Source organism: Eubalaena glacialis, chromosome 19, assembly GCF_028564815.1.
Source record: "Eubalaena glacialis isolate mEubGla1 chromosome 19, mEubGla1.1.hap2.+ XY, whole genome shotgun sequence".
NCBI classification, from domain to species: Eukaryota; Metazoa; Chordata; class Mammalia; order Artiodactyla; family Balaenidae; genus Eubalaena; species Eubalaena glacialis.
Window position 1 is genome coordinate 19,499,527 of NC_083734.1, and position 13,445 is coordinate 19,512,971.

Genomic DNA, 13,445 nt, shown 5'->3' on the forward strand with positions numbered 1-13,445 from the left:
GCTGTGGTAAAAATGCATTGTTGAAGAATGTAAAATAATTGGCACAGCCCTGGTACATACTAAGTGCTCCTTTCAGCTTTGAATCATTTCAGTCCTTCAAACTGGAATAGCTTCTTTGGAATATCAGTGCTTTTAGGTGCCTAAAAGGAGCAAAGATAAATCTTCCCTAGAGAAAGATTACATAAACTTGGGCCTCCAATTATTTCTATAAACAGTTTTGCAAATGTAATATTTGGAACAAAATAAAAGTTAACCAGATATATAAGGAGCCAAGATAACATGAATTAGAAACAGCAAAACAACATACAAAATAAAAAGATCTGTAAGCGTCCAGATATTGGAGTTATCAATTAGAAATATTAAAACAACTATGCTTAGCATGTTCAAGATGACAAAAGACAATATTGAGAATTTTTTTAGAGAACCAGAAACCACAAAAAAGAACCAGACCAAGTGGAAAACCTAGGACTTAAAAATATAATAATGGAAATTAAGAACTCAGTGGATCAGTAGAAGAGTAGATTAGAAATTGGTGAAGAAAAAAATTAGTGAACTAGAAGGAAGGTGAGAAGAATTTTCCCAGAATGGATCATGGAGAGACAAAAAGATGGCAAATAAAGAAGAGAGGTTAAGAGGCACAGAAGACACCGTGAAGTGGTCTAAGTAACTGGAGTCCCAAAGGGAGGAGACAGAAGGGGCAGAAGCAATATTTGAAGAGCTAATAGCCAAGAACTTTGTGAAACTGATGAAAAACAATCAAGCTGTAACAAACTGAAGAAGTCCTACAAACTGCAAGCAAGATTTAAAAAGAAAAATTTACACCTAGGTACATCAGTTAAACTTCTGAAAACCAAAGAAGGGCAGCCAGAAGAAAAAAGGCTGACTACCTAAAGGAGCAACAAATAGACTGACAGCTGACTTCTCAAAAGAAAATATGGAATCCAGAAGACAAATGAGTATTGTCTTTGAAACGCTTAAAGAACTGCCAATGGAGAATTTTACACCCAGCAAAAATATTCTTCAAGAAGGAAAACAGCATAAAATATTTTCAGAATTTGTCAACATCAGGCCTCAGATATAACAGGATGAAGTTCAGGCAGAAGAAGAATGGTCCAAGAGGAAGCTCAGTGATATAGAAAGAGGAAAAAAGAAGTAATAAATGAGTAAATCTAAACAGATATTGACTATACCTAGTAGTAATAATAATGATGATGATGATGTCATCATCTTACTGGCTTTATATATATACAGATATATAACATATATCTGTACATATATCTGTGTGTGTGTGTGTATATATATATATATATACATAAATAAATAAAATAAATATTTATAAGTACATGACCAAAAGAGCGCATAAGTTGGGAGGAAGACAAATGGAATTAAGATGTTTTATGGACCTTGCATTGTCCAGGAAGGAGCTAAAAGCACCAAATAAGATTAGATTTCTATAATCTAAAATGACATTGTAATAACTTGAGTAACCACCAAAACAATATTATAATGTAAATCTTCCAAAATAATAACGTGAATAAATGTAGTAATAAAAAATCATTGCAATACTGAGTGGTAGTGGGGGGGGGGTGCAAGGAAAGGATGCCTCCCTAGGTTTAACTAAACATTCTGACTCAAAAGACTTACAGCCCGCACTTGGCAGGAGTCTACCCAGGAGGACAAGAACATGGTTTGCCAGCAGGCATGTCAAGGTCGTGCAGCAGCCCATACCGCAGTCAGGTAATAGCTTGGGCACAATAAGATGAGGTCCATATCAGACAGATGTGGGAAGTGCCCTTGGTTTAAAAGCCTCATGCCCCATAGGATTCAATATCTCTTGTGACAACTCTAAAGACATAGCTTCCAGGGTCCTTGAAAGGGACATGCCTAATACATGAGTCATCACACTCAGGAAGCCAAAAGTACGTCATCCCCACCAGACAATTATCATTCTCCCAGTACAGGTGCAATTTACCAATAGGGGTAATTTTTATCTTAAGTGATGTTGCCTAGTAATATAGTTGATATACATCATACTAGGTTAACAGGGGAACAGAGCTAGAAATTTAACTGAGGTTATCAAGCAGAAGGAATAGAATTTTGTTTACCTTTTGCCCACAGTAATCAATCAAAAAGGTTAGGAAGCAAAGAAAAAGTAATATAGAAGAGACAAACAGAAAGCACTAATGAGATGGTTGATTTAAATACAACATACGGTAGCTACGTTAAGAGTAAATGAACTGGGCTTCCCTGGTGGCACAGTGGTTAAGAATCCACCTGCCAACGCAGGGGACACAGGTTCAAGCCCTGGTCTGGGAAGATCCCACATGTGCGGAGCAACTAAGCCTGTGTGCCACAACTACTGAGCCCACGTGCCACAACAACTGAAGCCCGCACGCCTAGAGTCCGTGCTCCGCAACAAGAGAAGCCACCGCAATGAGAAGCCCGCACACCACAACAAAGAGTAGCCCCCGCTCGCCGCAACTAGAGAAAGCCTGCACACAGCAACGAAGACCCAACGCAGCCAAAAATAAATAAAATAAATAAACTTATTAAAAAAAGAATAAATGAACTAAATGATTTATTCAAAAGACAAAGATGGTCAGAAGGGATAAAAAACAAAACTAACTATATGCTATTTATGAGGAACAAACGTGAAACATAAGGATATGGAAAGTAAAAGGGTGGAAAAGGATAGACCATGCAAGCCCTGGCCAAAAGAAAAGCTGCTTTTAACTTTTTTATTCATGCAAAGCTGACTTTAAGGCAAAAAGCAATATAAAGACATTTCATAGTGATAAATGACTCAAACACTAGGAAGATATAACAGTTCTAACTTGAATAAGCCTAATACAGTCTCAAAATATTTAAAGCAAAAATGGAAGGTACAACAAGAAGTAGACAAGTTCAGAATCAAAGTAGGTTTTATCACACGTTTCAGCACTGACAAAACAAAGTAATGAGTAAGAATGCAGAAACACTGGACAATAATAATATGACTAGCAAACTAATGGATGTGTATAGAATATTAAATGCAAATAATTTTAACACATAAAGAAAACTTCACAAATTTCTAAGGACTGAAATCACACAGAGTCTATCCTCTGATCAAATGAGATTAAGCTAGAAATCAAGAGCAAGAAGATAATTAGAAAATCTTATATGATTGGAAATTAAGAAATATACTTCTAAATTACCCTCGGGTCCAAAAAAATTACAGTATGAATTAGAAAATATTTTGAACTCAATAATTTATGCAATCATGTGGGCAAAGCAATCTTAGTGTAAGGTATCATTTGAGTAGTATAAGTAACTTTACTAAACAGAAACCAGTTGAATGGAATTTTACCAGTATTGACTGATTATGCACAGGAAGTGGTAACACTGGAATAGACACTTCATGACCAGCTAAGGGGTGGGGGAATGCCCTTTCATCCTGCTTAGTAACATAAAAACCTTCAGATAAGGAAGCTAGTGGAAATACTTTCTCTATATTTAATCAGCATTCTGTTTCAATTTATAAACGCCGCCTCCTCCCTCCTTTGTAAATATCCAGATTGACTCAACCTAAGAAATCCTAAATTTGACAAATTCTAAGTGTCTTATTAAGGTTAAATTCCCAAAGTTGATAGTGATCTTATTATCTTGCACTTTCAAACCTGTTTCTCCCTATATTTTTGTGAAAAACATCCTTTGCCAAAGTACACCGATCAGTATATGTATTAGGCAGAAGATACCTGATTTAGATAGATATTTTCATCTATTGATATTTAACATGTGTTGAACAGTATCAAATAGAGTCAAAGGCAAATTCACGTTCATTTAATAATTTACTGACCATCTGTTCAGAGTGCTTTTTTTTTTTTTTTTTAAATATTGCTGGAGTGCATGATTGCTAGCCTGTGACCTTTTTAAAAAAAATTAATTAATTAATTAATTAATTAATTAATTATTTTTTTGGCTGTGTTGGGTCTTCGCTTCTGTGTGAGGGCTTTCTCTAGTTGCAGCAAGCGGGGGCCACTCTTCATCGCGGTGCGCGGGCCTCTCACTATCGCGGCCTCTCTTGTTGCGGAGCACAGGCTCCAGACGCGCAGGCTCAGTAGTTGTGGCTCACGGGCCTAGTTGCTCCGCGGCATGTGGGATCTTCCCAGGCCAGGGCTCGAACCCGTGTCCCCTGCATTAGCAGGCAGATTCTCAACCACTGCGCCACCAGGGAAGCCCCAGAGTGCTTTATGAGGTATCAAGAAGTATATAAAATTAGTAGAAGTCATTCTTTAGATTCAAAAGACTTATAATCTAGGTGGCAATAAGACATACATTTAAAAACACTGTGTGCTATAGTTAATAATACTGTATTTTATATTTGAAAGCTGCTGAGAGAGTAAATCTTAAAAGTTCTCATCACAGGGGAAAAAAAGTGTAACTGTGCATGGTGATGGATGTTAATTAGAATTATTGTGGTGATCATTTTGCAAAATATACAAATATTAAATCATTATGTTGTATATCTGAAACTGATATACTGTTGTATGTCAATTGTATGTCAATAAAATAAATAAACATTTAAAAAACAAAACAAAACAAAACAAGACCACTGTGTGGACTCTGAGAAAATGCACTTCTGGTGATGGAGGACTAGGCAATTCATACCAACCTTCCTGAGGAAGTCACTGAAAAAAAGTGCTACCCAAAATATGGGGAAAGGGGAGAAATCTCAATGCATCAGAGCTAATAACATAGCCAAGATGAGAGTAAGACTAAAGTCCAGATGGGTGAAGCCAGCCTTCAGGGCTGCTTTTGTCTCAGAGGCAACCGTTGATCTGGAGAGGCAGCCGTGAGGCTGAGCACAGCTGCTGACAGCCTTGTGGGGTTCAGGGGATGAAAGCTGGAACTCGAGACCTTGGATGCAGAACTACACTTTGGTCTGGAATCCTGAAGAGCTAAACTTGGGAGTTAAAGGTGAATGGAAAATAGTCTGGCACTTTCAGGGATGGGAGGCAGCTCACTGCTGAGCCACTACAGGTCCTGAAATTGGATTAAGGTGATTCCAGAATGTCAGAATTTGCCTGATATATCTTTTTTTTTTTTTAAAGGAATTCCTTTATTTTTAAAAAATTTTTATTTGTTTATTTATTTATTTTTTGGCTGTGTTGGGTCTTCGTTTCTGTGCAAGGGCTTTCTCTAGTTGCGGCAAGTGGGGGCCGCTCTTCATCACGGTGCGCGGGCCTCTCACTATCGCGGCCTCTCTTGTTGCGGAGCACAGGCTCCAGACGCGCAGGCTCAGTAGTTGTGGCTCACGGACCTAGTTGCTCCGCGGCATGTGGGATCTTCCCAGACCAGGGCTCGAACCCGTGTCCCCTGCATTGGCAGGCAGATTCTCAACCACTGTGCCACCACGGAAGCCCTGATATATCTTTTTAAATGTAAACTTTCAACTTTTCTGTTATGATTAGATGTCATTAATAAGTGGCAGTATATCTGTATTCTTTTTCTTTAATCTGATTTGATAATTTTTCTCCATTTATATTCACTGTAATTACTAATATATTTGGATTTATTTCTACCATCTTTATTTGTCCCAGCTTTCCTATGTTATTTTGTCTCCTCTTTCCTATGTTTTTTAGGACTAATGATTTTTTTTCTCATTCTGGCTTCCCCCACCCACAACCACTAGTTTGGAAGTTATAAACTCATTTCTATTCTTTCAATAACTACACTGGAAAATTTCATATGTATTTATAACTCATGAGAGTTATAAGCTAACCAATACTTTTATCCTTTTCCTGAACAACCAAGGACCTTAAACAGTTGAATTATAATCACCCACCCTTCCAATTTATATGCTATTGTTGTTGTGCTATTTAGCTCTAACCTGTATTTTTAATCCAATAAAATATTATTTTACAGAGTCAGCTTATTTATATGCACCCACATATTTACCAATTTCTTTGCTCTTCATTTTGCATTTCAGACTTTCATTCAGTAATCAGACATCATCCTATCTGACATATATCTTTTAGAATTTCCTTTACTGTGGTTCTAACTCTCTATTTTTATTTTTCAGAAAGATTCTTTGTTGTGTCTCTGTTCTTGAAAAATATAAATTCTCTTGGTATAGAATTCTGGTTTAGTTATTTTCTCTCTTCAAAGCTAATCTGCTTTTAAGGTATTTTCTTCATCTTTGGTATTCTGGGGTTTCACTAGGTGCTTGGGAGCAGATTTCTTTTAATTTTTCCAGCTCAGGATACACTGGACTTCCTGACCCTGTAGAGTGGTGTCTTTCATCATTCTTGAAATTCTTTTTTCTTTTCCTTCTATCGTTCTGCCCATTCTCTCCTCTCCTTCTTTGACTCTGGTTAGATGCATGTTAGACCTTTTCATTTTACCTTCCATGTCTCTTAATGTGTCTTTTATAGTTTTAATTTCTTGGTCTCTTTAAGTGGGATTCTGGATAATTTCTTCAATTGTTTCTTTCATTTCCCTATTCTCTCTTCAGCTTTGTCTAAACTGATGTTAAACCTATCCACTGAGTTTTAATTATTTAGTCTTTATTTCTATCAATTGCCTAGTTACCTGCTCTCAATTACTAGTTCTCATATTTTTAGGCCTTTCATTTCTTGAAACATATTAAACATTCTTATAGTCTGTTTCTGATAATCCAGTATAAGACATTTTCATGAGTCTGTTGTTTAGTCTGACTCTCCCTGTGTCCTGTCTTGCTTCTTTATGTGTGTGGAGATCTTTTACTATGAACTCCTTATTTTCCTTAGAACTCCATCTGTGGAAGTTCTTTAAGGTCTGGAATGAAGGTGGTTCCCTCACCTTGCTTCCATCAGATGCCTGGGGGCAATACCAGACCTGAATTGACCAGGCTTGAGCCTTTTCAGGCCACCCAGGTAGCGTGAATTTGGACTGCAAATCTCACAAAAGCTGGCTTACAATTATAAATTCTCAAGGGATGGTCACCCACCCTGCTTGGCTCAGTGCCAAGGACCAAGACAGGCAGTTTTCCTTTCAGATAATGAGGGGTTATTTCTAGCTCATTCTAGAGGTAGCTCTCTGAGGAGGCAGCCCTCTGGAGACCTACCATTGTGTGTGTGCATGTGTTTGTGTGTGTACATATGTGTGAGTATGCATGTGGTTTGTGATCCCTTGTTAGTCACCCTACTCTGGGCAGGCCCTGGGCTTCCCTCCAAGGACCAGCCTTGGATACCTATACTCAAAGTCACCCACTTCAACAGATGCTGACAGGGTGAAAGCAGCTCTGGTGCTCTAGTTATTTTTCCCTTCATTCAGTTAATTTCTGCCTTCACTCAGCACCAGGCCTGCATATTCTTTGCTTTCTTGTTAGTTCATGACCGTATTCAGGAAGTTGGTTTTTATAATTTACCAATTTTTGGTTGCTCTCAGTTGGTTTTAGGGGGTGCTTTGTTCACCCTGTTGCCGGAAAATGCATTACTTACACGTATTTTAAAAATCTTCATGTTTATGTTCCTAGGTGAAAATCATCTCTAATTTCATTTTTTCACGTTAACCTCGTACTAAGGTAATACTAAGCTCATAAAATGAATTGGGTAGTGGCCTCTCTTCTTCCCATCCTCCAAAACAGTGTATGTATGATAGGAATTACTGGCTCCTTGAAGGATTTGTAAAACTTATCTGTAAAACCATCTGGGCCTGAAGTTCTTGGCAGAATTGGGGGAAGGCAGACTTCTGATTAGTGATTCAGAATCTTTAAGGTTACTGATTTATTCAGGCTTTCTATTTCTTCTTGAGTTAATTTTGATAATATTTTTCTAGAAAACTAATTTTTCAAATTCACTGGCATACAGTTGTTCATAATATTCTGATACTTTAAAAAAATCTCTGCAATATATAAAGTATCATTTTTTCATTCTTAACATTATTTTCTCTTTTTAAAATAAGTTTTTTAAAGGTCTACTTGATTAATTTTTTGATTACTTTTAGTTTTTGCTATTTAAAAATTTTCTTAACTTTTTCTTTAGATTTTCTTTGGATTTCCTTTTCTGGCTTCTTGAGTTGAAGTTATTAACTCATTTACTTTCAGTCTTCCTTGTTTTTTTGTTTTTTTTAAATAAAGGCATAACAAGTAGACCACTTTAGGAGTATTTTTAAGTTCCCAAGCACATTAAAAACAAAAACAAAACTTTTTTAATGCTGATTTTCATTTCATTTGCTGTGAGGATGGAGATGCATCTATATATACAACATTTGTTAAAATAGCTGAGACTTCTTTTGTGATCTGGCACGTGGTCAATTCTTGTAAATGTTGCATGTATACCTGAAAGGAATATGTATTTCCTATTCCCTGGGTACAGAGATCTTTTGATCTATTAGATAAAGTTTAAATTTGGCTGCTGCACTCTTACTAAGGTTTTTGCTTGATCTATCAGTTTCTGGTAGAGTTGGTTTAAAATCTCCCTCTAGGATTGTGGACCTGTCAATTTTGCCTTTTACATTTTTTCAGGTTCTGGTTTTTGTTTTTTTTTTTTTGCTTTATAGAGTTCAAGTACCATCATGGCTGTGCTGTTAGGTAGCTAGTTCAAAATGGCTTTATTGAGAATTTTCATTTTATTATGATTAGTCTCTTTATCTGTAATAATACTTTTTTTCCCTTAAATTCTATGTTTTTTCACATTAATATTGCTTTCACCAGGGTTTTTATTTGGGGTGGGGGCTTGGTATATCTTTATCCACCTTTTTGTTCTTAATCTTTCTGCATAGTGTCAACTAGGTAGCTCCTATAAACAACATGGCAAAACCTTGGTGTTACTGCAGATTCAGTTCTAGACCATGGCAATAACATGAATACTGCAACAGGCTAAGTCACACGAATTTTCTGGTTTACCAGTGCATATAAAAGTTATGTTTACATGACACTATAGTCTATTAGGTGTGCAATAGAATTATGCCTAAAAAAAAACAACACCTGAATTAAAAATACTGTATTGCTAAAACACGCTAACCATCACCTAAGCCTTCAGCGAGTCGTAGATCATCAAAGATCACTGGTCACAGATCACCACAGCAAATATAACAATAATGAAAATGTTTGAAATACTGCAAGAATTACCAAACTGTGACACAGAGATACAAGTGAGAAAATGCTGCTGGGAAAATGGTGCTGGTAAACTTACTTGTTGCAGGGTTGCCACAAACCTTCAATGTGTAAAAAATGCACTATCTGTGAATTGCAATAAAACAAGGTATGCCTGTACCTGGATTTTCCACCTATCCAGTCTGTTTAGTCTATTTACATTTATGGTGAGTACCAATTAATTAGATTTATTTCTATCATGTATGTATTTTCTAAATGTAACATTTTTCCTTTGTTTCTGCCCTGCCCACCTTCCTGCCTTCTATTAGACTGATAGGTTGTCTCTATTCTTTTGCTTGTCCCTACTCTCTCCCTCATTCCCCCACCTCTACAAACACACAGACTGGGGAGCTGTAGCAGAGACTGCTAGACTCATTGCCTACCTCACACACAGTATTTTTTTTCCTACTTCAAAACAGAAAACTTACTTCTAGCTGGGTGCACTGCTGACCAGAATAAAAAGGCACTTCCCAGCTTCCCTGGCAACTAGGTACAGCAAATGAGATGTAGCTAAATTGCTATATGAGACTTCCAGGAAGTCTCTTTAAAAGGGAAGAGGCTCCAATTGCCATCTCGGACCAGGAGGAGGGATGCCAAGCACTAGGATGGTAGAGCAGAAAGACAGAAGGAACTTGTCTCTAATAACCTTAGAGCTGCTATACCAGTGCTGGGATACCTTCTCCTGTACTTCATTTACAGAGAGAGAAATAAATGTCTCTCTTGTTTAAGCCACTGATTTGGGGAGGGGGGGTTCACTTGTTTAGTAGCTGAATGCAATTGCCCATACAGAAATTATAGATGGTTCTAGAATTTTTATTTAAAAAAAACTCACATTTAACTACCCAATTTAGAAAACAAAAGTGATTCTTTTCTAGTTAATTGAATAAATCGAATATGTTTTATAAACAATATATTTATAATTAATGTATTGTATAAAATACATTTTATAAAATTCTGTGTTCAACTGTTTCTTGTGTCCCATGCCTTCCTTCTAGGTTCACTTGCCTTCTTGCTGGATGAGACAGGTTGAAGCTGACACGCAGAGAGAAGCTGAGGGACAAGAGGAGGGGCCCTAAGGGTATTCTAGTCTACCACTCCGTGTCCTTACCCTTCCCTGCCTTTCTGGATTTTTGATTATACAAGCCAACACATTGTGCTTATCTGTTGTCACCTGAGGCCAAAGAATCCTGATGAAAAGAATAGAAAGCTACTGAATAGATGTGTTCTTGTGGCATTTGCCTAATTTATCCACAGGGAAGTAACCAAAAATAATATAGATTTAAATTTTTAGAGAGGAAGTTGATTTTTAAAAAAAAGTTAAAAATGAAGAAGAAAAAATACACTGGAAAAGCATCAGAAGAGAAAGATAAAAATGAAGGCACTAAAAATAATGAGTCCCAGAATGCTGCCTAATTTATCAAACTTGTCAACAGCAGCAGTTAAGAGTAGAAATCTGTTCTTTAAGGGGAAAAAGAATCCCAGACTAAAGTTATCAAACAGTATTAGACCTCAAAGGAACAATAAAAAGCAGAAATAACTGCCAATAATACATCTTTTTAGTTCAACTATTTAAAACAGCCTAAGGACAATACTTAAATACTAAACTTCCTCTTAAACCTCTATCTGGTCATTTTGTCTTCAGATACAACATAAAGATGGTATGTTACAATTTATTTCAAGATTTTTTTTTTTAAGCCAGGCCCTGTCTTCAGCACAGGGCTGAAGTTTATTTTGTCAGGCATATACTATGCCTGTAGTATACTGCTTTTTTTTTTTTTTAAAGATCTTACTAAGACTTTCCCATTAATGACTACAGTAGGATAAAAGGCCCAAATTTAAGAAGAGCATTTCATCTGGGACACAAACAACTGTTTTACCAAGCCATGTTAAAAAACAAACAAACAAAACAGGATTAAGAATTCTATTGTAACACTCACTTTAAATATGTTCTTCAATTTGATTTACTATAATCACCTACAAAGCAAACCACACATACATTCTCTATAACATATATCAAGAGGGAATCTATGAAATGAAATGGATATTTAAAAAAGACAGTAATTACCTTTGATGCAAGGTTGTCTACTAAAGCAATCATAGAATTCTTAAATAAGGTGGCGGCAGTCAGAGGTCTCTTGGTCACCTCTGTAATGCTCAGTTTGCCTTCGGGCCACATATTCTTCAGCACAGGATTTGAACTGAGAAGCAAAGAAAGAGTGGTTTGAATGCTACATTCAAATAAGCTGAATATGAATTGCTAAGCAATCCTGTTGAACTGTATTCTGGGAGCCACGATTGCATTGCAGACAGAACTCACAAGCCCTGATTGGAAAAATGATTCCACCCAGAAAATTAGGCTGAGAGTATAATGACAGATACTGCACCACAGAGTGAGAAGATGTGTCCAAACGAGACCACATTCGAAAAATTCTTTAAACTTCTTTAAAGTGACCTCGATGTTATTATTATGCAGGATCCTCAAATGGTTTGCATAGCTCTGATACCATATACCTAAAATAAAATGGTTTTGGTGGTCGTTATAAGAATGAGAACAAACCACTAGTAGGAAAACAATCCTCAATGTCATGGGCAGAAATCATGAAAGAGAAAGCACCTTTTAATTGAAACAAATATTCATTCAGTGTAGGTCACAAAAAGCCAGGTCTTTCAAAAAATACAGATAGGAATAGAAAATAACCACTTTTACATTGTCATCTAGTAAATCCCTTTACTGCAGCTGAATTATGAACACATTTATAGGTAGCACCGGCGGTTACAGTATTTTATTGATGTGACACTAAGACGGTTGCAATCCAATTCTTAAAGTGTACTTAAGGCCAGTTTTCAGGCTAAAAATGATATATTGTATTCTTTATTTGGCCCAGTGGAGACATTTTTATAAACATGTATGGTGGTCTCAGCTCTGATTTTCTTCCTGTTTCATTTTGGGTGCTTTTGATTTTTAAAAAATTTTTATTGGAGTATAGTTGATTTACAATGTTGTGTTGGGACTGACATATACACACTACTATATATAAAATAGATAACTAATAAGGAGCTACTGTATAGCACAGGGAACTCTACTCAATACTCTGTAATGATCTATATGGGAAAAGAATCTAAAAAAGAGTGGATATATGTACATGTGTAACTGATTCACTTTGCTGTACACCTGAAACGAACACAACATAGGGTGCTTTTGATTTTAAAGTAATTGGAACTTGAAATGTTGCTTGCATCCTGGAAACTTTTCTCTCGTCAGAATTTTTTTTTTTTAATTGGGGATTGAGAATAGAAAAGACCTAACATGGATTTTTTTTTTTCTAATTGTGTTTACTGCTGCCATCATTTCGCCCACTTTTCTTTTCCTGATATAAAACTGAGAAAACTGAGTTGGTTCCCCGAACACCTAGTAAATTTCTGTACAAAAAGGCTCTAAATAATAGCAGCAAACTGCCAGAATGGATGACAAGAGTGAAGAAGATAAACGGTGAGGTGAAGACTGACTGGGTCTGTGAATGAAGGCAGAAAAAGAAAAACAGTCCTAACCCTCGCCATTGCCAGCAAGCTGTGCCAACTACCATCAAAAGTGGCTATAAAGTAATGCATGATCTGTGGTTCATGGACCCAGTTTTACTACCTTCTAATCCTATTCCATAATTTTCCAATGATACACGTATCAATAAAAATGACCACATAAATGTATATTGCTTTTCCTTAACTTTTCCATTTCAATCTTTAGCAGAGAGAGAACTTGAGGCAATGGTTCTCAACCTTTAGTGCCCACAATGCCTGGATGCCTTCCTAACAACTCTGGAATAGAATTTCCAGAAACTAGAGCATGTGCACTTTGAAAATCCTGATGCACATCAAAGACAGAAAATCACTGGCTTTGTCTATGCAGTTTCTACCCCCAGTTCCACCTTACTCCCTTTTGGTCTTGTTTCAGACACTACCTTGTAAATGAAGGGAGGGGGGAATGGAATGTTGGGAATGAAGGAAATATGATGTTTATTATTATTACATTATTAAACAGTAGAACTGATGCATAATGAATCAAAACAGACACATACAATTGTTTTAAAGAAAAGAACTTTCAGGCCAGTAAGTCAACATAGTTTTCAAACTTATTTAAAAGAAACTTTCCCTTAAAAGGGAAGCTTATTTATCCAGAAACCCAGTACGTATAACAGATAAGGCGGAACTTAGCTGGCTAACGAGAGAGTGGTAAAGGGCAATCTGTGCACCTCTCATGCCACCTGCTTGCTCCTTGCCTCCTTCCCTTTATATACACACACATGCATGTGCCTGCACACATGCATGGATACTC

At 36.6% G+C, this 13,445-nt stretch overlaps 1 protein-coding gene across 1 annotated transcript in view; it reads right to left on the reverse strand.

The window, feature by feature from the left end:
* MYO1D (myosin ID) overlaps positions 1 to 13,445 on the reverse strand; it is a 348,608-nt gene that overhangs the window by 201,244 nt on the left and 133,919 nt on the right. Inside the window, exon 14 of the mRNA XM_061176850.1 lies at positions 11,181 to 11,313. Coding sequence (XP_061032833.1) covers positions 11,181 to 11,313 — 133 coding nt within the window. The remainder of the gene's footprint in view (positions 1 to 11,180; positions 11,314 to 13,445) is intronic.